The sequence below is a fragment of the Lonchura striata genome, chromosome 5, assembly GCF_050655825.1.
Source record: "Lonchura striata isolate lonStrDom1 chromosome 5, ASM5065582v1, whole genome shotgun sequence".
NCBI lineage: Eukaryota > Metazoa > Chordata > Aves > Passeriformes > Estrildidae > Lonchura > Lonchura striata.
This window is the reverse complement of record NC_140707.1, coordinates 37,575,155-37,602,627: the sequence shown is the minus strand read 5'-3', so window position 1 is coordinate 37,602,627 and position 27,473 is coordinate 37,575,155. Positions and strand designations below refer to the sequence as shown.

Below are 27,473 nucleotides of genomic sequence, written 5' to 3'. Positions count from 1 at the left end.
TAAATTTGCTGATAACAATGTCTGTGGATGGCTGAAACTGCACCCAGACACTGCTAATGGGTGATCTGTTGTTGACTATGAAACAATTCTTAGGCATATGTTTTAAAGAGCTTTCAGTTTTTCAGGTCCCCAACCTGGCACTGAACACTTCTAGGGATGAGGCATCCACAACTGCTCTAGGCATCCTGCTGCAGTGCCTCATCATCTTCTAAGTAAAGAATTTTTTCCTAATATCTAATTTAAGTCTGTCCTCTTTAAAACCATTCCCCCTTGTCCTGTCACTATCTGGTAGTGTAAAAAGTCACTCTCACTCTTCAAAAGCCCACTTTAAATGCTGGAAGGCTGCTATGAGGTATCCCTGGAGCCTTCTCTTACCCAGTCTGAAGAGCCTCAGCTCTCAGCCTTTCATCCCAGGAGTGGTGCTTCAGTCCTTCACTGTCAGTGCAGTAGTGAGTAGAAAAGCAAAGAAATGCCCTTTTCAGCTTGTCTGCTGTACCATTTAGTAGGACAGGAGGAGTTAGAGCAGCTGCTGGCTGTTTCACAATGGTATTATGTTTGCTTCTTGCCTGTGTGTTGACTCTTCCTTCTGTGAATTCACCACCTGGTGCTGACTTGTTTGTAGTTGAAATGTCAGTGCTTATGCTTTTATTAATTTTCTTAAATTCTAGCCTGGTGACTGAAGCTAATGACAGGAAATGATTAATGAATGGGACCTTGCCGAGAATGTGTCACATTCTCATGTTTGCATGGAGCTAATGACATGCTGCATTACTGGCTTTCATACATTTTCTGCCATTTTAATTGTTGTTACACTAAAGTTGGGTACTTGGTCTGCAGTTCCAGTTTATAAATTTCAGCTGTGTTAAAATGTTCCAGCAAAACAACTGTCAGCAGCTGCTAATAAGCTAATTGCTTTTAGTAAACTATTTCCTTCGCTACTTAATTATTTTTTAAGTTGTGATAGACTCTTAAAAAAAAAAAAAATCTGTCCTGTCTCTTGTAAAGTTTTTTGAGAACCTTTGGTGGAAGAATTAAGACTGTACTTCATGGAAATGAGGGAAAAGGGAGACTTTTTCAGGCTGCTCAGAGAGGGGAGATGTGATGGGGAATTGATGTTCTCTGAGGCATCTTAGGGCAGACCAAACTGTGGTGTCTGTGCTCTGGCCTCCCTGAAACTGCTCTGAACAGCTACAGTCAGTGACAAATTTTGCTTTACTTCAGGCTTGTAAGATGAGAAATTTTTTTCTATTTAAAAATGCTGGTAGGTTGTGCCAAAGCTCTGAAAAGGATTTGAAATGGCCATAGTTGTACATCACGTTGCTGGAACTCTCAGAATCTGGATTGGGGATTTAGATATCGCAGCTGGATCACAAAATTGTGGCTGCTCCTGCCCAGGGCTTCCCTGTTTGGTGCTGCTTTGCTGCCTTTATCATGAAGCAACATTGGAAAAACCTGCCAGCAAGGTTTTGAGCCGGCTTGTTTGGCAAGCGTGGGCCACACCTCTGCTTCTCCCAGCTGGAGCACAGCCCAGTCCTGCGCCAAACTTCAGAGGAGCCCTGGCGAGCAGCGCTTCTTCGCAGCGGCGCGGCCAGGCTCGCCTCGCTCTCTGGGTTTCCCTGTCACATCTTCTGCAAGGGCAGCAGGACATTTTCCCCATGTTCCAGGAGGTGCTGCGGGGCCCTTTTCCAGCCAGAGTGCTGCCTTTTCTGGCAGCGCTGCTTTTCCACAGGAAGGAGAGGAGAGACACTGGGTTCTGTCACTGGCGGGTAAGAGAAATGGTGGTGCTGGCTCTGAGGTGGCGTTCCTTCCTTAGCTGATGTGCTCAGGAGTGACTTCCACATGTTGCTGCATGTGTGGAAAAGCTGTCCTACACTTCCTCAGGAATTAAAAAGTTTATTGTTATCCACATTTTTCTCTTAAGGATCATGTTAATGGAGATTTCAGGCTTTTATAAATGTAGGGTCTGCCTGAGGAAATCCAGAGCAGATCTGTGTTTCCTTAGGTTTTGGGGAGCAGAATTGAGGTGATGTCAAGTACTTTTTGGGGGGAGAGTCCAGAATACTGCCTTCTCATCAGTAGAGATGAAATCATGCTCATGTGTTTTCTTGCAAAATAACCTTGACTAGAGTTGCCTTCTGTTCAGCTTTCTATCTTAACCTACAGGCATTAATGATCTCAAGTAGACAAAGACTAATGATGGCTTTAGCTGCTATTCATAATGCAGTGCAACTACAACAGATAGAGTGGTTTTGAGGTGTTTGTCCTTTAACTGGAGTGAAATAATTTCATTGTATAAGATGGTCAGGCTAATAACTTCAATTTTGAATTAAGCTGAATGTTTATGAAGGAGCTTTTGACTGGAGATTTGATCTATAAGCTGATCACCCTTGTCATATTCTATCATGCCAGCCCCTCAATATGCAACTTAAAACTGAGGGGACCATTAATTGTCACAAGATAATGTGCTGCTTGTATAGCTTTCTGCACTTTTGATTGCTGTGTGATAGAAATAAACTTGTTGGGTTTTTAATATTATTGTTTAGTACTTAGGAGATCGTGTTAGAAGAGGCCCATGATAGCTTTCATTTACCTATAAACCCACTGAATATATTTTCCCTCAGGCACTTGCTATTTAAATAAATTTTAAAAACAACTAAAAACCCAAAAGAATACTGAACAAAATTTTACTGGCTGTAGGGAGAGATTTTAGTATTGACTAATTGATAGCAATTGAGCAAGGGGTGGGGCAGCAGATCATCCTTTTGGCATTGTAGGTAAATTCAACATGATCAGACCACTTTAATTTTCCAGAGTTTAGCCTTAGATTCACTAGTAAAGGCAAATAACAATGAATTGAGAGTGAACCCGGTGTTTGCCACTGCTCTTGTGTTACTGAGCTCCTGGCTAACCATAAATCCTGCCTGCCAGAACACCGTGGCTGTGTCTGTGTCTTCTGGGGGAGGGAGGGACAGTGCAAGGGGTGCCCAGGAAAGGCAGGGATTTCCTTTGGGGTTTAAATCAAACTTGTGACACCTAGGCTACAAGGAAGGGAATGATGTGCAGCAGTGTTTATTTGGGGGCAGGAACAAGATGGGGAGAAACTGCTCCATTGGTAAACTGAACATTTTTTTGAGCTACCTAATTTTCCCAATAGCTGCAAACACGAAATATGCCTTAGCAAATGGAAACATGACTTCTGTGACAGCACTTTTGTAATGAATCTGGCAGGCTTATAGTGAGTCCTCTGCATGCACTGAGACCTGTGGGGATGGATCCCAGCACTTACATCCCACTGTGTAAAGGCAGGTGTCCTGGACTATATGAAAGTAAAGATCACTGGGTCCTATAGCTGGGGTGACTTATTCTACAATCACTTCCAGCTGTATCAGCATCTTCAGTTTAGACAAAAGATACAGACAGTTGTTTGCAAAGTTAAATATGTGAAAATTCAGCCTTGTACCCTCATTTTAGGACTTAGGACTTAAAGGGGGATTTTCTTTTTTTGCTTCAGTTGCACTTCTGGGTTCTGGAAAAGCAGTGATTCTGAAAAATCATTAAAATGCAAAGCAGCAGTTAGCTGCTTTCGTCAGTCACGTGCATTGGTATGCTGCCATGCAGAGTGCTACAGGCAGAGCTGCCATCAGTATTTGCTGCCCATTTCCCATATGGATTTCTTGCCTGCCTTTTCCCTGATCATTCAGGTAGGCCATATCTGATACTCCCATGCTTCATTACTCTGCAAGCTCACCTGGCAGCATGCTATGACCTTGCTGTGCCTTTGCTAAAAGATAAGTAAAAAAGGCATGTGAGGAGGTTCTGGCATTAACTGATTGCACAGGCACAGTGGCGTTTCTGTTGAGTTGTATGCCCTTAAATTGTGGTCTGGATATGAAAAATGTATCTTCAGGAGTGTAATGACTAGCTGCAAATTGAAGGTGTTAGAGACCTTTGGAAAGGACTTTCTTTTGAGCATGTAAGTACATTTTTGGCAGATGTTGTGCAATAAAAGAAGGATAGGCTTTCTTCATGGTGCTCTGTGCTTGCTCTGATAGTGTCTGATTTCCAGGCAACAGCCATGCTATGTGAATGAAGATTGCTTTCACAGCCATGGGGGTGTGATTATGTAGTTTAATGTCTCAACAAACAGAAGAGTTGCAGAACTTAAGGAAGTTGGTGAGAATAACATACTCAATCTTGAATTTCTGTCTGTAATCTATTCCCCAACTTGATGAAGTGGAAAGGTGGTCAGCCTTAGCCTGAGAAACTAATGTCAGAGATTGAATAAAAGGAAGGTGATTAGGAAAGATCTAAAGATGAAAGAAACTAGCATCTGAAGGGTGGAAGTCATGGTGAAATTTGCTGTGAAGGCATGTCTTGTTCACAGAAACAAATAAAGGAATTAATATCTTCAACATGTGATTTCTGCAAATAAGTGTCTTTAAGATTAGTAACAGTATAACTGAAGTTTATTTACACAGATTTGATTTAGTACCTGCATGTGAGAAATCTTAGGTGACTCATGCAGTTTTTGCTCTTTGCTTGTTGATCAGGATGGATGGTGCTTGCTTAATACAAAAAGGTTCAGTATACTTTGTATGTCGGTTTTATTGTGTTGTTCAAACTCTGTTTTCCAAAAGCTGGCAAGTATCCCCCAGAGATGGAAGATAAGGAAGACTCACAAAGAATGTGACTGCTTAACAAACACAGTATAATTCCATTTATCAGATAAGGAACATTCAAGAAGAGTTTAACAGTTCAGGATTCTGGTTTCTGTGAGATCCCACTCAGCAATATGTAGGCCCTACATTTTTATGTAATATTTCAAGATTCATAGAATTGAAGAATGGTTTGGGTTGGAGGGGATTTTAAAGGTCATCTTGTTCCACCCCCCCTGCCATGGGCAGGGACACCTTCCACTAGACAAGGCTTCTTAAAGCTCCTGCCTGGCCTTGGACACTTCCAGGACAGGAATGGGCATTCACAGCTTCTCTGGGCAACCTCTTCCAGTGCCTCATTTGTTAATCTGCAATATTTTGTTGTAAGTGAAGATCTTGTTGAATTTAATTGTAAGTGAATACTTAGCATATCTAAAATTAAACTATGGTCTCAAGCCAAGCATGTTAATGTAAAGTAATGACCATTTGTGAAAAGCATTTTGAAAATGCGATTTAAGAATAGGAAAAGTTCTTAGCTGGCCAGGATTGTGTCATAACTGATGAAAATGAGGCAATATCCCATTCTGTTCCTGAGCCTTACACAATTACTTCTGTGCAGTCTCTGTACTAGATCACCTCAAGCTGTTCTCTCTTGTGCCCTGCCCTCCCCCCACTTCTCCTTCATGATGTTCTAGGATCTAGTCAGACTTTTTTCCCCCACTTCACATCCTGGCATTTATATACTAATATTACTTTCCAAAAATAGTCTCCCAGAAGCTTTCAAGAGTAAGGATTACATTTTTATCTGTGCTGGTTAAGTGACATGCATGTTTAGAATGCTGATACCAGTTAACAGTACAGAATGAAAATGAATTTAAGTTTTGTCTTTTCTAACTCAAGCTGCCATGGAGTGTTTTGCCAAGCATTTTGTTTTTTTTTTTCTCATTGTAAACAGCATGTGCCTTTATGACTTTAGACCCTGCTGTTAAGATTCTTGCCATGTCTGCTTTTACTCAAGCATTCATGTGCCCTTTGCCAGTACTCTTGAACTAGCTGTCGTGAATGTGTCTGAGCAGCTTTAGCACCAGACTCAGCAAGAATGTACTAACAAAGCAATTAAAAACTGATCTATAATTAGAGGAATCCCTAAATAAGGGACTTACTTTCTGAAATCCATGAGGACACTAAGACATCGCTCTTGCATTGCCAAAAGGGAATTGAGTTTCCTCCTAGGCTCCTTTAGTCATCTTCCAGGACACTGAAAGTGCTGTGTGTGTTTCCAAACTGATTCATTAATAGCTCATTTTGGGCTGGCTAGTTTTGATCCATTTCTGTGGTGTAATACTAGCGTGGTTACAGAACAGGCATTGCAATTGAGCTAAATGCAATTGAGCTTGTTTCTCTCTTTTCAGCGGGAAAAACATCCTTACTACAACCTAACAGTAAAAGTCCTCCGAGCCAGAAACATCAAGGGTACAGATGTGTGTAAGTATTTACTCAAGGCAATATGAAAACATGTTGGTTCCTTGGTGCATACCTCTAGCACAGAGAGCATTGTTAAGGGAGCCTCTTATCTACACATGCTGCATTGTCTTTATGTGTCAACAAAAGCTTCTCATGTAAAGCATTATATATATAGTATAAAGTATATTATCTGTATTTCAAAAGCTTTATGTAAGGCCAATCTGCAGATCAAGCAGCTTCAGTTGCTCTTACTTTGCAGATCAAGATCAAGTCAGTCCTAGTAATGTTTTGCTTCCCTGCTCCTTCACCTGTTCTACTGTGGCCCATTCTGTATCCCTTTCTCTGGATTCAGCCTTCTGGGTATGGCAAGTTTCACCCTTGCTCCTGTGGAACAGTCTTCCTGAAACTGGAAGTAGAAATCTTTAATTCTAGCTTTCAAATGTTTATTTTCTCAGTTGTAGTAGTGCTTTGTATCATGTGCCTGCTATTAATTTTTCATTGCAGACTTTAAAAGAAGTAGGTGGTTGACTGCTTCTAAGATAAACTGCTTTTTATTTGTTCCTGGTTTTGATAGCATGGTATATATTCCCTCCCATTTACACACCTGTGTAAATGTCTCAGGGCTGTTTGGGGCATTTGGATCTTTAAAACTCATTTATATTAAATTACTTCAGATTAAATCAAATAAGATAGTCAGCCTTAAGTTTATATCTGACATCCAGCATTGAACTACTTGGTATGCCAAATAGTTGTTCAGGGAACAGAAAAGCCTCCTGAGAGGCTGAGGGCTAGAATCATGTTGTGAAGAGTTATTTTCTATGGCCTGTCTATTCAGCTGGAGTGAAGAATGGTCTCTGTACCTGCATTGTTGAAGGGGCCCTATATGGAAGAAAGAAGGGCTCTGAGACAGTAATTTGTTTTCAGGGAATGGAAACAGACAGCCCAGCTCCTGGCCTGACTAAACAAGTGGACAGCAATAGTGGAATTGTCTCTGTGGACTTTAAAAGGCTTAGGCTCTTTCAGTGGTGCCCAGGGATAGGGGAAGAGGCATAAGGCCTGGTATCAGCAGTAATCTTTTTTTTAAAGTTGATCTTCTTTGTTTTAAATACGAGCCATTTTTATTAAGAGCTTTATGATTTTGATGAACCAGAAAAAAGAACTATAGGCACCTAAAATTCAATTTGCTTCTTTTTGAAGACATTTACTTCATTAAAGGCTTTTGCTTTAGAAGTCCATTCTTAAATTTGCACCTATGATGCAATGAGATCTAGAAAATGAAGAGCTCATGGGAAAGAGCATGTTTGAATAAAGATTTTCTGGTACTGTCTCTGCTGCAGTATCCAAGGCAGACTGCTATGTGGAACTAAAGCTGCCCACTGCATCTCCCAGTGTCTCCCGAACTCAGGTTGTTGACAACTCTGAGAACCCAGAATGGAATGAAACTTTCCAGTATCGAATCCATAGTGCTGTCAAGGTAAGGACACTGTGTGGAGCAGGTTGGATTACTTTTGTTTTTGTACTGGCTTGCTTTTGATACTTCATTTAAAACCAAGGGTTCTTTTTTACCCTCAAAACTTGTGTTGCTTGTAAGGTGTCAGTTTCTTCAGTGGTACAAAAAAGCTGTATCAAAACTGCTGTGGTTAACTGCTCTCTCAAGCAGTTAGTTGCAGATAGAATTTTCCATAAACATTCACATGGTGCATCTCAGGAAAGGGAAGTTATGGCACTACCTGGTGGAATTCAAGGAATTTCTTTGATAAGCAAGATTCTATTTGATGTTTGCTTCTTCTTTCACAGGAACTAAATTTCTACTCGCTACGACATAGTTCATTCAGTCAAGTTTTGCTTGCTCATCTACTATCTGTAGTAGATGAATACCTGTACAGTATTTAACAAAGTCTTCAGATTGTCAGCATTCATTCTCAAAGCAGACACTGATGGTAGGGAGAAGGAAACTTTAAAAGATCAGTTTTAGTGGGGCACTATTGCTTTGAATAACATCCCAGACTTTGGAATGAGATGTCTATTAACAAGAAGCCATTCCCCTCATTAGAGTACCTTTCCACAATTGTTGGTGACAAATGTGGAATGGTAGTTGATGTGACTGGTAAGAAAATTGAAAGTTAAACTTTAGAGTGTGAGATCTTTTTCTTCGCCTCCAAGCTCATGAGACCTCAGCCTGGTTACTGCTGGAGACTGCCAGCAAAATGCTAAGTTCAATCTTGTCTCCTTGGGAAGTAGTCACTGCAAGGCTGTTATTTGGGTGCATATAGTGTATCTGTTTCAGTTTCTCTTGAATTTAGCATCTCTGAGACAGTGCTGAGCAGGAAGTGATTGGTCTCTATAACATCCCGAATTACATCATCATGAAAGAGTGGAAATTGCTATTGCTTCCTTGGGCAAATCTGTGCCTGGAGCTGGTGGAGAGTACTGCCACAGGAGTTCAGCTGGGGCCACCCTCTAGGTGGGAAGTTGTGAAAAATGCTTTAGCTGAATGGTGTCAACTAGAAGAATTTTTTGCTTAACTATGCTGTAAGCCATGTTGAAAATACTGAATTTTACTTAGGACTGGGGAAGGGTATTGATAATGCACAAAGTGTCCAATGTATGCAGCTACCCAGGTTTGTCAGTGTTTCTGCCTCTTCATCTTAGGCTGTTTGTTTCTTTCTGCTTTTAGAACATTCTCCAGCTGACCCTCTATGATAAGGATGTCCTTGTCAGTGATGAGCTCACCTCTGTTGTCTTCGACGTGGGGGGCGTGAGGCCGGGGCAGCCCCTGCAGCACACCTTCAGGCTGGACCCCGAGGTGAGGCTCTGGCTGCAGCTCATCCCTGCACAGACCTGGCAGTGCCTGCTGCCTGATTATCTGTGTGGGAGAAGCCAGAAGGGAAAAATGAAGCAGCTTTTGATCAAATGGATCAAAAAAGAATCACCACACCATATGCGTGGTGATGACAGCACATACGGCTTTATTGTTAACTGAGATGTTTGCAAGTTCTCTAGTAATTTTATTTCTGTGTTTTCCAGTCTTTGGGATGCTTCAGCTAAATAAAATTTGGGATTACTGCTGTCTTTCAGGAATGTTAAAACATCTTTAAACAGAATTAGTTTCTCATGAGACTTAGAGGAATATAAACTGATTTTAAAATGAAAGGCATTTGCAGTCAGTGATCGTTTTAGGCACTGCCTTATTTATTTTGTAATCATCTGTTTGCAAAAGAAAAAGTTTATTGCTGCAAAGGTTACCTCTATATCTAGTAAGTCAAAAGCCTAAGATGTACTTATTTTCCATGGATTATGTTCAATACATTTAACCTCTGCTTCATGTAGATGGTATTGGTGATCAGCTGCTCTCAAGCCTTGTTCACCTGTTCATGAACTTAGAAGACAGCCTGTTTTATGTGGGTAAAAGCCACATCAACAGGCTGATCTATTTTGTAATGCCACAAACACATTGCTACAATAGGTCTGGATTAAAGGTGAGCTAATGATGTGTTTTCTTGAGAAATTTGGCTCAGTGCTGTTGGTGTGGTCAGAAGCAGACTAACTGGTGTGCAGTTCACGGGGAGGTGTTGGGCAGTGCCACATCATTTATGATCATGGAAAGAGACTTAGTAATACCATTGCTCCCACTAGCTCTAGCCATTTGCTGAATGCTTAAGTCATCTTTATCTGTAATTAAGAGACTTTCAACTTCAGCAAATAAAATTACCCAAAACAGGTTCCAGTTTGTTACTTTAAAAACTGTGTTAGGTCTGGTATCAAATATTTGCTGTATGTTATGGGAGCAGAAAAAACTGGCTGGAACAAAGTCTGTAGAGGACAAAGACAGCAAGAAGCTAAGAGTGCAAGCTGCTGAAATAACAAATGGGAAGAAGCCCAAAGCCTCATGTAGAAGCTGTTTGCAGAGATGATGTTGCAGTGGTTCTTGAACCAGAGGAGGTGTTTTTTCTCTCATTAGCAGAGTAATGGGTCTGAGAGCCAACTCTCAGTCTGTGCACTTGTGTCTTAAAATCTAGATGTGTCTGGTCATATAGGACATGTCCAGCAGAAGAGGAGTATTTGAAGGCTACAGGCTACATTTAACCATTTCAAAATTTTATTGTAGCTTTTATAAAAGGAAAAAAAACCAGTTATTTTAACAGGAAGTTACTGTCACTATGTAGCAGGAGAAAAGCTTAATCTCTTGGGAAATGTCTCTTAACTATATATTCAGGATCAAGGGTCACCAATATCCAATTTTCATTTTCAAAGGCTAATGAAGAGCTGGATGTAGAGTTTTTCTTGGAGAAATGGTGAGTCTTACCTGAAGAGCTGATTGCACTTGTGCTCTGCAGATATGTTGTCAGTTGCTTTTTCTGTGTGGAGGTAGTCGTGCTCATAAAAAGTATAATACTTTATAGTTATCTATGGTGATTGAGTTGATTCACTAATGGCTAGCTAAAATTATCCTTTATACTCCAGTCACCAAAATTTTTGGAGTAAAAAAGAAGTAAAATTTTGCTGGACTTCATGGGATGTAAGAGGACACTTTCTGAATTAGTTATTTGGGAGTGGAAATTTTTCAGTTAACCTTGAAAAATACACAAATGTATACTTTATCTATCTAGTTGTCTATATCTAAGTTCAGCTTTTCTCTAGGTTATCAAAATAAATGAGATAGGGAGATCCTATAGTAGATGCTTATATTTGCAGACAATTTTTTTTTAATCTTTCCAAGCCCCCATTATTTATGAAGGGAAATATACTTGCTGTTTCCCTGAATCTCCCACACTGAGGATCTTTTCATCCCACTGCTTATTCAGCTAATTAATTTGTCAAGTAGGATGAAGCAAAATTAAAACCAGTTGCCATTTGCAATAAGCCTCTTGCTTTCACAGCTCAGATGCCCCTACAGAAGTATTGACCAACGGAGTCCTTGTGGTGAGTACATGGAAGCCAGAATCATGTGTGTTGTGACTTACTGCTGAAGATAATTTTTAAATAGAAAGAGGAGAAGTTTTTTTGAGTATTGCAAGTCCTACTTCCAAACAGCTCCTATTGTCACCAAGATCTGCCTGTCTCTTTTTCAATTTGTTGATTTAAAAAAACTTCCTCAATTTTTAAACTTGATGCCGACTTACAGAAAGCTGCAGTTTTTTTGTTTTGGGGTGTTTGTTTGTTTGCTTTTTCCCTGTAAGGTTGCCATAAAATTTTTTAAAAATATCTTTAGTAGGCAAGTGAGTCTTGAAGATTGTACTGTGTTTTCTAGACTAGATGATGTCCAGGAAGAGTCCCTCTTCTTGTCTTAACTCATTTCTAAGCTTTTATCAATGTCATTTTAAGTAGGGGATCACTCCCTGTTTTTTTTTTTGGGTTAATCAATCTAAGGAAATCAGAGTGCTATACAGTAAATGTAAGTGTTACTGCCTCTTTGCTGTCTTGAAAAAAAAGGGACTGGAGTAATGTATTTTTGTAAGGAGAGGAATCCTTATGTAGAGTTTTGACTTTTTTCCCCCTGAAAAATTGGCGGCAATTAACAGCACAGTTCTGAAAACTATTTCATGGGAAGGAACCTTTTGTGTTCGGATTTCCCTTAGCAAGTCAGTCTTTTTTCAAGCAGTGGGCTAGTTTTTTATCTTTTAGGGCAATTGTGTCCAAATCAATCTCTCATCTACTCTCCTAGAGGGTAAGCTGATGGCTGAATGGTGTGAGAGACTAAATTTCATGAGGACACAGACAAGCTGGGACAGAAATTTATAAAGTGCTTGCTTGGATCTGAATAGGTTCTGAATAGGTACTTGTACATATATTTAAAAAAGGTAAAACAACCAAGAAAAACTCCAGGTATTCATAATTTGTAAATGTGAAGTACTGGTTGTAAAAAAACCCAGTTCTTGAAACAGAAAGGATGGTTTTTATTTTGAAACAAAAACTAAGAATCCTGTCCTACTGAAACAAAATTTGGTCTTTATTTGAAATAACTAAACAATGCCTAATTTTTTTTTTTGACAGTTTGCAACTGTAAACCTACAACTAATATAGTAGATGAATTAAACTTCAACAAAGAAGTGCACTAAAAATTGTGTCGCCAGAGCTGGTTTCTTTTTTTCACAGGTTCATCCTTGCTTGTGTCTGCAAGGCACTGTCAACAAAGAGGAAAATGCAAAAGAGAAACAGCAAGGTAGGGCTGCCTGGAGCATTTAAGTCAGGACTACTCTTCCACATGTTTGAGAGAGAGGGGACACTTGATTCTCTGTCTATACAGTGTATTTTAATTTACTGACTACAAAATTGACTTTAAAGGTTTGCTTTTATTTTCAATAATCTATAAGATTGGGTGTTTTCTACTGGGTACCACACAACAGAGTTTTTGCTTTTTTTCATAGTCTCAGCTACACTTAATATGTACTTGATTTTCAACAAATGGCCCCTGTGGTCTAAACTTCTTTTTTTAATGCACAGGATGCTGTGAGGTCAAGGTGTCTGTCCCAGGCGCATATCAAAAGCAGTTATCTATTCCTTGGACACCAGACAATGAGAAGGATTATGGAACCTCATTTGTCTTTCATGTGGATAAAGAAATGTGTCCAGAACTGCAAGTGGAGTTGCAGCAAACCATATCTGTCCTACAGGTAAGCATCCATGCTGATTCCACTAAGCTTACAGAGAGACAAGTTTTTCTCTATTGTTTTTTACACACTGGTTTGGTTTTTTGGTGGTGTTTTTTGTTTTTTTTTTTTTTTTGTTTTGCTTTTTTTTTTTAATGTCAGATTGTGCATTGGCTCTTTGACATTGTGTAAGGAGCTGAAAATACCTTAAGAGACTCTACGTTCCCCAAAGATTTAACATCTGTTCAAACTCAGGGATTAAGAAAATGTTACTCTGCACATGCTTGCTACATGTAGACATCTTTACTTTCACCTTTTGAGATACTCTATAGGAACTCTTTTCTATTAGAAACTTATAGATCAGTTGCAGAGGTTTATTATAGCTTTTGTGTGTCTTTTACTTTGCAGTTTCTCCAGGTAGTGACTGAATACTCCTCCAAAAATGAGAGTAAAGAAACTCTTTATTCTATGATATTTTTTTTATCCCAACAAGCAATTGGGTAGCATGATTGCAAATGGTGATCTTGACTACTGTATAGGCAGCTGTGGAGAAGAGGACCCAAGGAGGGATATGGAAGAACAGCTTTGCCAGGGGGTTTGTTAGGCAGCAAACTGAGCTGAAGAGAGAGACCTGGGCTTGAGTGGTCAAAAAAACCCCGAGCCAGGCAAGCAAAAACACTGCAGAGGTCAACTGTGGAGATTGTCCCAGGTGGTAAACTTCTGCTAAACAACTCTGGTAGCTAGCAGAACATACTCCTTCAACAAGTGGCATGGACCACAAAAGTCTCCCGTCTGACCTTTTCTCTCTTATCAGATATGGGAGAGTGCCAGGACCGTTGTAGTGCTGCTTGCCCTGTGCCTAGATGCAAGTTATTTGCCCCGTTAGGAAGAGGACAGTGAGCTTAGAGGGACATTGGTCTCAGGACAGCAGTTATTGCTCAGAAGACACTTGAGAAGTCTGTGCATGGTTCCTGGCCTGACTTCAGCTCTTGGTGTGAGCAGGAGACAGCCCAGTTTTCTCTAGGTGTGGTCTCCTCCTGAGGGCTGAGCCTGTGGTTGGTGTGCGGGCTCCAGCCCACCTGGAGGCTCTGTAGGCTTGTGTGACCCTCTGATATGAGGGGTTTTTAATATGCCTCTTTGCATTTAGGAATCTGCACTCAGCTTTATATTAAGAGATCTTGCCTTTTGCTACATGGCAGGAAACCCAAATATTTCCTGGCAAACTTTAATTTGCTCTGCTTTTAAAGTTTTTTTTTTTTAAATTACATACTCCCTTATTTCTTATTTTGTGGCATTTTTGATGAATGTATAATGCTGCTGCCTTTTTTGGTGTCTTTTCCAAATCTTGCTTGGAAGATGGAATGCAAGTTTGTTAGTGAGTTTTCTGACACATGCCAGAACAAAACTATTTGTGGGGAAAATTTTGTACTTGGAGATTTTTTAATTGTGGCAGACAGGTATGTTAAAAAAAACCCCAATAACAATAAACAAAACACCCCTAAAACTAAACCAAACAACAACAAAGAAACTGAGTGAAAGAAATATCCCTGCAAAGACCTGCCAAGCAGAAAACAGAATGCCCTTGAAAAGCCTTGGACATTTGGAAAATATTTAGCTATAGTGATATTAAGAATTGTTTGCTGTTTCAACGTATGAAAGTCATATTTTTTTCAACTTTTTTCTATGAATCTCAACTAAGATTTTTTTTTAATTAGGATGGTGTGAACCCTGATATTGAAAATCATACTACAGTTCTAGGACTGGGGACTGTACCAGTTAATTCCCTTCCTGTTGGAGAAAAAGTTGATAAAATCATTTCTCTGGGAGAGGTAATATCAATATTTTGCTCTTGCTTTAATGTGCATGAGATAACCTTTCCCTCCATTGCCTCTAGGTGTTTGGAAAGTTAGGCAACATGTGATTCTCAGGAGTTCTGTTTTCTTGGATGTCTAGAATGAAGCAATGGGATTACTCAGTGAAATTCTTCCTAATGTGTTTTCATGGTTGAATCTTGCAAAATTAAGTATAAAGTTCATCACTTTCTGAAGAGAAAAGTCTTTTTAGGGTATAAAAGAAAAGAATCAGAGGAGGGAAAAAGCAAGACACTTGTAGAAGAAAATACATAACTTCTGTTTTGAAGTTCCACCTGTGTAATTGCTGACAGCTTCAAGTTGTGTTCTCTCTTTTCACAGGGAAAAAGTTTGGATATGAGTTTGAAAACTGAAGAGAGGTGAGTGGGAACCCCACTTGAAAATCAGGAAGGGCCTTTACTCTCATAGTGAAGGAACTGAGTGACTCTCCTTGCTGTTCTGGGGAGCTCTGTTTACTCCATTGATCTCTTGGGATAGATTAAAGAAAAACATATTTGATAATTTTTTTGATAATTTTCTGAAGGCTTTGACTTTTCTTTGCAGATATTACCTATTGGACTGGTGTCAATCCTGCTGACATATGTACAAATTTTGTGTTCCTAATACTTAAGTGTAAAATAGGTGTTGATATACATATTACATAGTTTTGTCAGGCACAGGTATCCCAGAGTATGTGCAGTGATGTACTGAGAAATAGGAAAGGCTATATATGTGTAGAGAGCTTGACCTGTAAAATAGGTGAAGGGTGCAAGAAAGGAGTAAAAAGGGAAAAAAATCAGAAAACCAAGAAGTTGGCTTGTAAGATCATTTGGTATCCAGTTATCAACTGAAGATCCTGCTCCTGTTTTACAACCTTATAACAAGGTCATTGGTATTCAAGTTACCTCCTCCTACCTCTTAAATTCAGAATCTTCTGTTTTAAAATCCCTCTTCCCCTCACTTCCTGCTCATGTTGATACAATAATGTCAGTTCCTCCTCTTAAAATCTTCTTCACCTACAAAGAACCATTTCTTCCTTTGTGAAATTCTGAAGCTTAATATGAATACTGTTTGACAGAAGCTTTGAATTTAAACATTAAAGGAGAAATACAATATGGAAATTTAAATTTTTAATTCCAAAAGCTGTTGTACAAAATAGATGATGTATACACTAAAATTTCACCTGATCCAGTTCAGATCTGCACCTAGATTGTGTGTTCACATAAATTACATTTTCATACTGATTACAAATCCTCCAAAATTTCAAGGTTTTTTTTTCTTAACTTCTATTTCAGCACTTGGGATCTTGATATACGTCTAGGTTTTGAGCTCTGTAAAGAAGAGAGAGAATTTTTGGACAAAAGGAAGAAAGTAGTTTCTGAGGCATTGAGGAAGACTCTTGACTTAAAAGAATCCCCTCCAAAAGATGAGGTATTGAGCACAGTCCTGTGGTGAGATTGGTAAAATTCTTTAGGCTTGGTTGATAATTAGGCAATATAGGAATCCTTGCTTGTAACCAGCAAGAAGCATTCATTGGTATGAGACAGTTCTCTGGTACATTTCAGTTCTGAAGTCTAAATGATTTTATATTTCTTAAATTTTGTGGGGGGGTGTGTGTTTTGGGACACAAATGTTGAAATTTCAGAATGTATGTACTTTACTGGAACTCATATCTTGGGCTTTGGGCTTGGAATTGTGATGGGAAATTTTGAGTCAGAATGTTTAAAATGAAACTCACACCACAGGAATAGATTCTTAATTGCTTATTTGAGGAAACTTACATCTACATATCCTGATACCTTGCTCAGTGGTATTTGGCTGCTGTTACAAGACTAATTGCCTCTTACCTGTATATTGCATGAAAGTAAATGTGTGATAATATACATAACAATTTCAATAAGTGACTGTTCCTAAGACAACCATACTATGCTTTAGAGTAAGCAATGTAGTTCAATTACAAAATAGAGAAAGAAGTTCAGTTTGAAATCAAACCCAAAATTACTTGTAATGTAGATAGAAATAAAGGTTTATATCTCTATTTTATATCTCTATTTGAGTTTATATCTCTATGTTTTATGTTCTATTTGTTGTTCAAATGAGACTGAAATGGGGTTAGTTCTGTTATTTATTGGCCATCAAAAGCCTGTGGTTGTGAGTCCTGAGTTTGCTGTCTGCAGGTTCCAGTCATGGCAGTGCTGGGCTCTGGAGGTGGGATGAGAGCGCTGACGTCGTTCTATGGCAGCCTGGCTGGGCTGCAGCAGCTGGGCCTTCTGGATGCTGCAATGTACCTCTGTGGCGTTTCTGGCTCCACTTGGTAAGCTGCATGCAGGTTTGATTCAGAAACTTGGAGGTGAAATGGTAGTGTTGATGCAAAATAAGGCCAAAATTACATTTGTGCTGTCTGTAGGCAGACAGCAAGTCAAGTATTTTACCAGTTTTTAGCTGTGAGTTCTGCTGGGGATCCTGAACAGTCTAAGAGATCCAGTATCATGTTCAACCCATGCAGCTACTGGCTAAAATGATTAATCTGCTGCTTGTGCAAGTCTGACAGTTGAATATTAGAATGTTTTATATGAATAAAACTGCTGTGTAGTAACTCAGAGCACTGATTTAAAACCTTCCTCATTCCCCGACTCTTGCAAAGAAGATAACTGAGGTGGTGCAAATCACTGGAAACATGTCCATGGAGGCCACTACGTCATCACCTTCCAAAATGGCATAGAGGCTGAAGAGATGCATAGCACTGTCTTGCCCTTTGGTGGACTGGAGCAATGTACTTAAATATTAGACATGGCTAGAATGTTTCACTCACTCAGTTCTTGGGAGTTTATGATGAAGTCATCCCTTGTTTTTGTAAAATTATTTCATAGAAGAGTTGTGCAACCTGACAGCGTAATCCTTCCTTCCAAGGATTTACTTGTGTGTGTGTTGAAAGTTAAAATCAAGTTCCTACTTTTCCTGCCTCTTTTGATTCAGAGAGACTTCCAAACAAATGTAGGCATCTGTTTGTACAGATTGTCAATGGTTCAAACTAGCTTCTCCTTTGATCAGACCTGTCTTCTGGTAAAGGCCAAGGCCTCTATTGCTGCACACTGCACCCTTGCCATCAGCCTGCATATCATGGTTGTTTTGTTTGGAGTTAATGTATGTTTATGGGCTGGTTCATGGGTGCTAGCATAGGATGCTTGGAACATCTCTGGAAGGCAGGTTAGCCATCAGAGCAAAGATGTCCTATAGGTGTCAGGGTTTTTAGCACAATTCAGAGTTCAGAGATCTTTGTGGATTCTTCACTAGCTAAAAATATTGTTTACACAAAGGTCTTTATTGCTGATGACGTTAATAAAAGCATTTTCAGGTGTTTATCAACACTGTATCGAGACCCTGACTGGTCACAGAAAGACCTTAAAGATGCAATCAGAAGAGCTCAGGACACTGTGTCCAGCAGCAAAGCAGGGGCATTTTCCCCAGAACGACTGAAATACTATTTCCAGGAGCTGAATGCAATGGAGGTCACTGGACGGAAGGCTTCCTTTACAGATCTGTGGGGTCTTATTGTGGAATATTTCCTACAACAAGAGGTAAAAGAATTAATGTTTGGATGTGTACTGCTGTTTGTCTTTCTAGTAGGAACTCTACTGACCCATGTGTTTAGAGTTAAGAAACCAATTACTCTCCACCTTTGTATAGGCAGTGCTGTGGAATAAACAGAGTATCTTCTTTAGTAAAGAATTTTTAATTCATATGGATCAGTGTTACAGAAAAATGCTGTGTTTATTTGGAATGACTGTTATTAAAAGAATAGCTTTTGAACTGGGGGGGTTAAGCCTGACAGAATGATGTTGGTTTTGCAGAATGGAGTTATTGTGCAGTATTTTCTATGTAATTGAGATTGAAAATCAGAGGGATAGTTAGCTTATTATTAACCTTAGGCATTCTAAATTTACAGCTGTAGAAATATTTTGGACAAATCTAGCCATATAACCTGAACAGTGGAGAGAAAAAGGGACTTTGAGTTAGTAGTGTTGTTAATCAGAAATGCCAAGCAACAGCTACCAGTTATCAACCTATGGGTACAGAATTTACCTGACTTAAATGGGCTCCTCCTTCCTTGCTTGTGACCAGGAAGATCCATCAAAGCTGTCTGATCAGCAAGAAGCAGTGAAATGGGCCCAGAACCCTTATCCTATCTATGCAGCTGTCAATGTGAGACCCAATATGAGCAGTGGTGACTTTGCAGGTATGAACATGGAAATTTATTTTTGTTTGCTAAAGTCCATAAATGTATTTCATCTCTCCAGCTTGGGTAGTGAGCAGCTGATAACAGGAAATATGGCTCAAGAAGCAGTTGGTAAGAGGCAATAGGAGACTGATTGACAAAGTATTATCATATTGATAGCAAAGGTCTTCATCATGGCCCAGATGGAAAAATGAGATTCAGAACTGTTTGCCATGCCACAAGTTTTGCTAGAAACTGCCTGAAATTTTCAGGAGCTGAGAAGATTCCTGTAAGCCATGTGTCTCTGTCTGAATCAAAGAATTAGAGGCCTTGTTGATAAAGAAACCACTTTCTTTTTTAGTCTCAGATAAAACATTTGTATAGGATTCATGTAAAATGATGGATTGGCCACCTTGTAATATGCATCATCAAAATTTTATGTTTTAGTGCCTGATTTTATGTTTTACTCTTTGTAAAAATACAAAGAGCAATCCTTCATTGAAACTTTAATTATGATGCAACAAGTGGGAATGGATGAGTGAGACAGAAACACAAATGCTTGTATTCATCTGTGTAACATGAGGAGACTTGTTTGTTTTATTCTGAGGAGTGTGTGTGTATGGCAGTGAATTCAATTTGATCCAACCTGCCAGAGCTCAAGAAGGATTTGGATAATGCTTCTAGATGCATGCTGTGTTTTGTCAGGTTCATCTGTGCAGGCCCGAGAGTTGGACTGGATGTCCCTTCTTTTTCAACTCTTTGTGGAAATTTTTCAAGCATGAGGGGGGCACTTTGATAAGAAAACAATGAAGTCTGATACAGTGGGTCAATCAGGTTTTCAAGCCAGTACTGTAGTAGTTCCTGGGAGATGGTTCATAGTGCAAAGAAAAGCTGAGAAAAATAATGTGGCTTCCATTTTGGATGGAAAAGGGAGCCATCAAAATGGTTTAAATTAAAAGTAAAATAGGCAGGTTATTGCCATAGTAACAAAGTCAAGATGGAGCAAGATGGAATGAAAGCCTTCACAAGAGTTTTTGTTAATCATATATACATAGAAGCTAGAGACGAGGGGCAGAGCAATCCATAGTGATTGTGAAAAATGAAAAATGAGCGGAGAGTCCCTCCTATCTCCTCTGTGTGAGCAGATATCAGATAAATATTTTCACTCATGTGTACTCCGAGATGAGTAAATATCCTGTTGTGCTGCTCTTAGAATGGTGTGAGTTCACTCCCTATGAAGTTGGATTTCGCAAATATGGAGCTTTTGTTCGAACAGAGAATTTTGACAGCGAGTTCTTCATGGGACGGCTTGTCCAGAAACATCCAGAGCCCAGGATTTGCTTTCTACAAGGTATGATCTTACTGTAATGATCAAATGATAATATAAGGAGATGGAAAGGAACTTCACTGCTTTAGGGACTTGTGAACTGAAGTCCATGCATTTTTTCCCTTTCAAAGAACTTGAAGTGAAACATGTAGGTTTTTCTCCAGAGCTTTAGGTTCCTAGCTGGTTCAAAGGGTTACAGTCTGATGTCCTGAGTCTGCAAGATGACTCTATTATAGCTGCCTGTCAAAAATGTTTACTGTCACTCTTCCTGTTCTCTTACTGTCTTTTCCATGCTTTTCTCTTGAAAAATTTTCAGCATCATATTGTAACATCATAATTTGTCACATGATTAGCAACACCAAGGTTTTAACTCCAACTGTTAGAATAGTGGGGATCAAGTGACAGCCCTCTCCCATGAAAAATGTCAGGTGAATTATAGACCTTTTGGTTCAGTGAAAAACCTTTTGAGTGTTAAATTCTTCTGCATTTCTCCTGCAGGAATGTGGGGCAGTGCCTTTGCTGCAAGCTTGGACGATATCTGCCTGAAGGTGGTTGGTATAGGACTGAACTTTCTAGATTCTTTCAAAGATGTTATCAAAGTTGTAGGTAAGAACATACATAAAAATAGTTGTATTTTTCAAAGGATTGCTGATTTTGTAGTGATCACAAATAATATGATGCAAAAGTGTGCTGTATGTAGTTTTCAAGATTAGCACAAAGGGTGGATTGGGACAGATCTCTTTTATTGTGTGTTATTCCCTTTGATCACTCTTATAGTGAAGAGAAATTGTTTCTTTAGTACACTTCCTCTTCTTTTAAAAAGAATTTGTATCTGACTTTGACTATAAATATGGGCTAGTTCTAGGAGCTCTCTTAAACACATATTAAAGTGTGGGCATCATAATCCTGAGAAAAGGAAGAATAGAAGCTGGATTACTATGCAGGAGATGGAAAAAAAGGCTTTCAGTTCCCCCATGGTCTGCTTTTTGTAGTATTGAATAAGCTGGTTGTATGCTTATTCATTGATGTCCATTTGTTCCTAACAGTGAAAACTCTTTTAGAGGCTGGGGCTTGTTCATGTTCATGTGTTATGGCCTTATAGTAACTAGTGGAAGAAGAAATTTTTTTTCCTCTTCCTTTCCAGCCCTGGTTCCCCCCAGCACACCCCATCCTTTTTGTTTTGTGTAGTTATAAATGCTACTGTGTGTGTTTGACCGATGTCTTATATGACAGCAGTGATTATCACTTGGTAACAAGGGTTTCTTTGTGTGGATTTGAAATTAATATGGGCAGTACTTTGAGTAATGCTTTTGCTGTTAAACAGTGCTAGTAAATCACCTCCCTTTGGAATATGCATATCATTTAAGTTTTATTACAATACCCTTATTAGAGGACAAATTCAGCCTTAGGAAATCTGGTTGAATATAGTAGGAAAAGGTCTGATTGAAATGTTGGAGCTGGCATTTTGTGTGTTCTGCAGATGAGAAGACTTCTGCAGATGACTGCCGAAGATTCCATTTCCGAGACCCAGCACAGCTGAAGACTCGTTTGGTTATACCTGGGGGCCCGATGTTACAAATTGTTCAGGATTTCTTCAAATCCCGTGTCACATGTGGAGAAACCTTCAATTTCATGAAGGGATTGTATCTTCATAAAGATTATGTTAACATCAAGAAATTTGTGACTTGGAGAGGTAAAGGAGTTTGTGTCTCTGACTATCACGAAATATTATCTATAACTATTAACTATCACTATATAATATCCCAATGTCACAGAACATTAGTGAGCCTGACTTTGCTCTGCTGAAGTCAGGGAATTATATCCCTTCTTACACCATACCAAAAATTTTGATCCACTATATATGTTCCTTCATATAAGGCAAGCTGCCTCATCAGACTTTATAGGTCTGTCTCATATGAAAGTGCATGTTGGAATGTCTTTTTTCTTCTTACTACACTAGCATGAGCTTTTTTTATTTCTTCATGTGTAATGAATCAATATAATTAGTTGTGTTTCTTGGGGTGTCTTACAGATACTCACCTGGATGCATTTCCTAACCAGCTGACTCCCATGGCAGAGAGCTTGTATTTAGTGGATGGTGGCTTTTCCATCAACTCTCCTTTTCCTTTGGTACTTCAGCCAGAGAGGGATGTGGATGTTATCTTGTCATTCAATTTTTCCTGGGAAGCTCCATTTGAGGTGAGAGATGTAGCTGAGCAATATTACATGAACAGAAAAGCACAGAATCATATTCAGTGGCAGCAGATTTGTTGAAGCTGAATATAAAAACTAATGGACCAATGAATGAAAATAAATCCTTATGTCTTTCATGGGATCATAGAATGGTTTGGGTTGGAAGGGACATTAAGGATCATCTCATTTCAACCCTCCTGCCATGGGCAGGGACACCTTCCACTGGACAAGCTTGCCTAAAGTCCTATGCACCCTGGCCTTGAACACTTCCAGGGATGTGGAGTCCACAGCTTCTCTGGGCAACCTGTACCGGTGTCTCACCACCTTCACAGTGAAGGATTTCTTCCTAATATCTAATCTAAACCTACTCTCCTTCATATTAGGGCTGTTTCCCCTTGCCCTATTGCTACCTTCCTTTGTGAAAAGTCACTCTCCAGCTCCTGTGAGCTTCCTTTAGTACTGGAAGGTGTTGAAAGATCTCCTCAGTGCCTTCTCTTCTCCAGCTGAACAGCCTCACCTCTCTTGGCCTGTCTTCCTATGAAAAGACATTTCAGACATTATTTTGCTATGCTTTTTGCTGTGAAGGTCATGAGAAAATAGAAAGTTGACAACTGTAAGAAGATTCAAAAGTTTTCAGAAGCCTAAACAGATTAAGTAAAATAAGACTGTTTGGCACATAAGATCGCTGTTACTTAGATATGTGCTTCTAAGAAAAAAAGTGTCTATTGGTGATTTTCTTCATGCAAACAAGTTATTTTCTGTACATACAAGTGTTCATTATTAAGTGCAGAAAAGTCAAGGTGAATAGATTTAGAGTAGGAAAGCATAAAAAAGTTTTAGCAGCAATCTGTTGATATTTTTTGCAGTTCTGCTCTTCATTCTTCTGTATTACCAGCTAGAGAAATTGTTTCTGCTGATTTGAAGCTGAGCTTCTGTCACTTCATTTCTTTTTTCTTTTTTTAATGAAAGTCTCTTACCCTTTGAGGATTGTAGTTAGATGATTTTAGAAGTGTTGCTAGTGTTCTATTGCAATTATTTTTTCCTCTGATAACAGGTTTTAGAGCTGACTCAGAAGTACTGTGAGGAGCATGAAATTCCTTTTCCAAAAATTGAGTTTAGTGAGGAAGATGAAAAGAAGCCAAAAGAGTGTTACATGTTTGTGGATGATAATAATCCAAAGGCTCCAATTGTACTCCATTTCCCACTGGTGAATGACACCTTTCAGAAATACAAAGCTCCAGGTAAACAAGCTCCATCTTAAAGCACTCTTCTAACAATTCTTTTAAGTGTGCTGATGGGGAAAATTCAGTGAAGTCAATGTTCCTTTTTCATTCTTTGTAGTATTACTCTGTAATTGTTAAATTGTTATTTACATTTAAGGCAGAATCAGTTTCCACTAGTGGGCAGGATGAGAGTACAGGCTCAGAACACCCCTCCCCCCACAAAAATGTTTGCAGTAAACTACTTTGATGTTCATCTTTTAAGACTGGTATTTAAATGTAAGGGGCAAGGTACTCCTAGGGCCAGTTGAACTTGAGGTTTGTCTTTCATTTTAGTGTAGAGCAGCACTTCCAGGGAGAATTGAGCTTTATATTCTTATTTTGAGCATAATAATCAAAGATGAATGTAACAATTTATCATAATGGAAATGTATTTTAGTATTGTATTTTGGAGCCAAGTGGAAATAGAAAGGGAATACTTTGCCACTTCAGCTTTCAAATATTTTGGAATGAGCTGCTATCTCTGAGGAGGAGCTTTGGGATGAAAGTTAAGTTTCAACATAATTATCTTTGATATCCTCACAGCACAATTCAACTAAAATGTGTCTATCTCAGCAGAGGGTTTTTTGTGATTTTTTTTTTTTTGCTGCAGGAGTTGAACGTGAGTCAGAAGAAGAGAAATCCTTCGGTGACTTTATCATTGAGTCAAAAGATTCCCCTTACCGTACACTAAACTTCACCTTTGAGCCATATGATTTCAGCAGGTTGGTGGAAGTGAATCGCTACAATGTTCTAAACAACAAGGACACTCTCCTCAAAACCCTAAACTTGGCTCTGCAAAGGAGGAAGCTGAAGAAAGTCATCAATAAGTCAAATACATGAGCAGTTTCCAAGGCTGAGGATACAGAGAGGTTGCAGTGAGCAAAGCCATGAGGTTCAAGAGAGAATACTGGCAGTGAACAGCTGGAAACTCTCTTCCTGGGGAGGGAGTAATGCACCTGACACTGAAAACTCATTCCAGGTTATGTGCTCTGAAAACTCAAGGGATGTACACTACAACATGGATGTTGCTTCCTTGTGTGGGGAAGAGTGAAGAATTACCTAGCTCAGTATCTCAAATCACAGTGGCAGATTCCAGATGATTTGAGAGGTCTGTCCAAACCATTCAAGCATCGGGAGAATAATCTTCCAGACTCTACTGAGTGATGCACCTCTTTTTGTCAAAGGTGTGTTGGTGTTTGAGGAAACAGATTCTTTCTGTACTTGTATCTCTTGCTTTAGAACCTCCCTTCAGGAACTTTTACAATTTACATAATCTTAAGAAGAACTCCACAGACAAAAAATCTCTCACTAAGAGGGGAAATGACTCATTTTGCTTTCCCTTTTCTCCTGGCTGATGCCCATGTACTTTCAAGACTAAACAATCATTACCTGCTTCCCATTTTGCCATTCATGGTTTCAATTTCCTTCCTACCTTTCTCAAGGATTTTAATGGCTTTTAGTCTCCTAGAAATTCAATATGGAGTATCTTATTTTGGTAAAAAAATTTGTTTGGTAAACAAGGAAATAAATGTTTTTATATTTAACAATAAAACACATTGTGAGATTTTGTTACTACTTCCTATAGCTTGATCATCATGAGATGATGAAACTGTGATGAAAATGCTCTAAATCTCAGCTTTCTCTTTCTGTGTAAGAGGAAGGAAGGCTCCTTTGAAGGGTTTCAATTTGATATTTTTTCCTTACTCTTCAGCTTGTAATTCACCCGACCTTTGTTGAAGGAATTTTTGTGTCTATTCATTTTAGAAATGTCAATAGTCAAGGTAGGCACAACTTATAAATGTGAATTAATAAAATAATGTAAGATGTTGCTGTGCTGTGGGATGGGATTCACCTCACTTAACATAAAGCCCAGAGAAAAGTACTGAATTATGCAGTTGGACAATATGTAATGCAGAACAGTGGCAAATGAGCACTGTTACTTTTATGGCTTTTACATGGAACTGAATGTACTGATTCTGTATTTAAAACTGAGGACATGAGGTTTGCCTTATGAAATTATGCAAGAGCTGATTTTGTATGATTCTTAATACATTTTTTAATGTACTTCTTTTTTAATAAATATTAGTTTTGCTCACATACTCTTCACAGTTTTCTTAAGTACACCAGTCAGAGACAGCTAGGTTGATAGCTTGCAGGTGAAAAATCAGGGACTGAGCCAAGAAAGAAAAACTAGTATTTACTGTTTACTACAAACCACCTAATCAAGTGGAGGGTGAGCAAGATAATACCAATTACTTCCTAAAGAATCTTTAAAAAGTGGAAAACCCATTTCAACTGAGAGATTGAAAGTGTCAGAGTGTTCAAGGTCAAGAACTGTGGTTTTTTGCTATCTTAGTAAGAGTTGGAAGTTATGCTGGTGAATTCATCTGACAATCACAATCAACCTTGCTTTAATTGTCCCTCCAGCAGAATAATTTTAAAAAGAGTTTCTAAAAACTTCTTGGTTTTAAGTTGACTAAGTGAATTAACCAGGTACTTCAGCCTCTGATCTGATCAACTATGATTGCACTGGAAAAAGAACACACTGCCTGCATCTACAAGACCATCTACTGACATCAACAGATATTGCAGGTAAATAGTCTTTCTTTTGTTGCTAGATTGCCACAGACAATGATCATTTTGCATTCACAATAATATGGGTTTCTTTTCCTCTGCAGATTATGATCATGTTCTATGTAGCTGATAAGCTCCAGCTGAATCTTCTTTTCAGCTAAGTGCTTAGCACATACGATTTTGTAAGTTCACTTGTTGATGCTGTTGTATAAGGAAAAAATTACTTTTATAATTTTTAAAGAAAAACTTTGGAAAATTTTTATAATAATTCCTGCTGTGGATCTTTGAATCCTGCTTTTTGTCTGCCCTTGCAGTGTCAAAGACAAACTTCTGTGTGGCAGTACCTTTTCTGACAGCTTCTCCAGTCACTTCCCTAACAGGTCTTATTGTATCTGCAGTGATTCTATGAGGAATTAAACTTAAAGCAAGAGCCATAATGCTGTGAAGGTAAAAGTTCTGCTTTGTTAGGCAGCTCAGGACAGCAGCAAATAAACAGGAAAACCAGGACACAGGAGGGAGCAGAATCTTGTGATGGTGTAGCAGAGAGGGCAAACCACTGGTGGCCTGCTGCTGAGCGTGTTTAAGCCAGTTCTGTAGAGCAGAAGTCTTAGTAAAGGTCTCAGTGTCCTAGAAAAACCACTGCCTGGGAAAATGCAGGAGCACAGAACAAAAGGTTGTGGTGTTTTCTTAAGGGTGCTGTACCTTGGAATAGAATGGTTGAATTAATTTTCCCACTTCTCCAATATCTCAAAATTTGTTCATAGGCAAGCAATGCTGTTATATTGAACTTTACTTTTTTATACTTCAGTACACAATCTTTGAAGTCTATCAGCTTGAGTAGATGAAAAATGTATTTGGAGCCATACCTAAAAATCTTAATCTGGGACATAAGTATTGCTAAGTCTGTTGCTTTTGATGTGGCAAATATTACACCAGGCTAGACTTTTAATCAGATGTTTGTGATTAGTTCAGTTGCCAGATGAGGCACTTTAAACACCTCAAAAGGAAGAAAGACAAATAGAGGAAGTAGTGTTTAATCAGAACTTGATATTACTTGGGTTTGAAAAAGGTAATGAGATCTAGAGGTGTTGGAGGTTGAAACATTTGCAGTGGAAAAAGGAAAAAACTGTTGAACAAAGTTTTGATAGGATTTTATGTAGAACAGTTTTATTTTGGCATGTTACCCATATTTGAGGAAAATTAACTCACGGCAGAGGCATGGATGAAGGAGTATGTATAGGAAGGGGAAAACCTGCCATTTGAGGGGACACTGGATGACTGCAGGTTAATTTGTCACAGCAACAATTGAGAATGGGCCTGTCTGTTCTACATGGAAGCAACT

At 39.0% G+C, this 27,473-nt stretch overlaps 1 protein-coding gene across 2 annotated transcripts; it reads left to right on the top strand.

The window, feature by feature from the left end:
* The first annotated feature begins 1,154 nt into the window (after positions 1-1,154).
* LOC110472160 (cytosolic phospholipase A2 zeta) lies at positions 1,155-25,652 on the top strand. Of its 2 annotated transcripts, none has more exons than XM_085580317.1 (20): positions 1,155-1,766; positions 6,068-6,140; positions 7,457-7,593; positions 8,797-8,925; positions 10,374-10,414; positions 11,000-11,042; positions 12,216-12,282; positions 12,564-12,733; positions 14,425-14,538; positions 14,902-14,939; positions 15,855-15,990; positions 16,737-16,873; positions 17,915-18,137; positions 18,682-18,796; positions 19,989-20,126; positions 20,601-20,708; positions 21,583-21,795; positions 22,135-22,301; positions 23,350-23,536; positions 24,168-25,652. In XM_085580317.1, exons 1-20 carry the CDS (start codon positions 1,296-1,298, stop codon positions 24,395-24,397), a joined length of 2,937 nt encoding a protein of 978 aa, XP_085436443.1. In that variant the 5' UTR covers positions 1,155-1,295; the 3' UTR covers positions 24,398-25,652. The 2 variants fall into 2 exon arrangements, with proteins under 2 accessions (XP_085436443.1, XP_085436444.1); XM_085580318.1 differs by lacking the exon at positions 1,155-1,766 and adding an exon at positions 3,522-3,701 and having other exon boundaries at positions 24,168-24,541.
* Positions 25,653-27,473: the final 1,821 nt, after the last annotated feature.

Excerpts from the sequence above, each read along its gene's own strand:
- LOC110472160 (XM_085580317.1), top strand. The coding sequence starts at position 1,296 with ATGGCCATAGTTGTACATCACGTTGCTGGAACTCTCAGAATCTGGATT. Across the intron at positions 14,539-14,901 it reads AAATCATTTCTCTGGGAGAG|GGAAAAAGTTTGGATATGAG; the intron begins GTAATATCAATA and ends CTCTTTTCACAG. Across the intron at positions 23,537-24,167 it reads TCAGAAATACAAAGCTCCAG|GAGTTGAACGTGAGTCAGAA; the intron begins GTAAACAAGCTC and ends TTTTTGCTGCAG.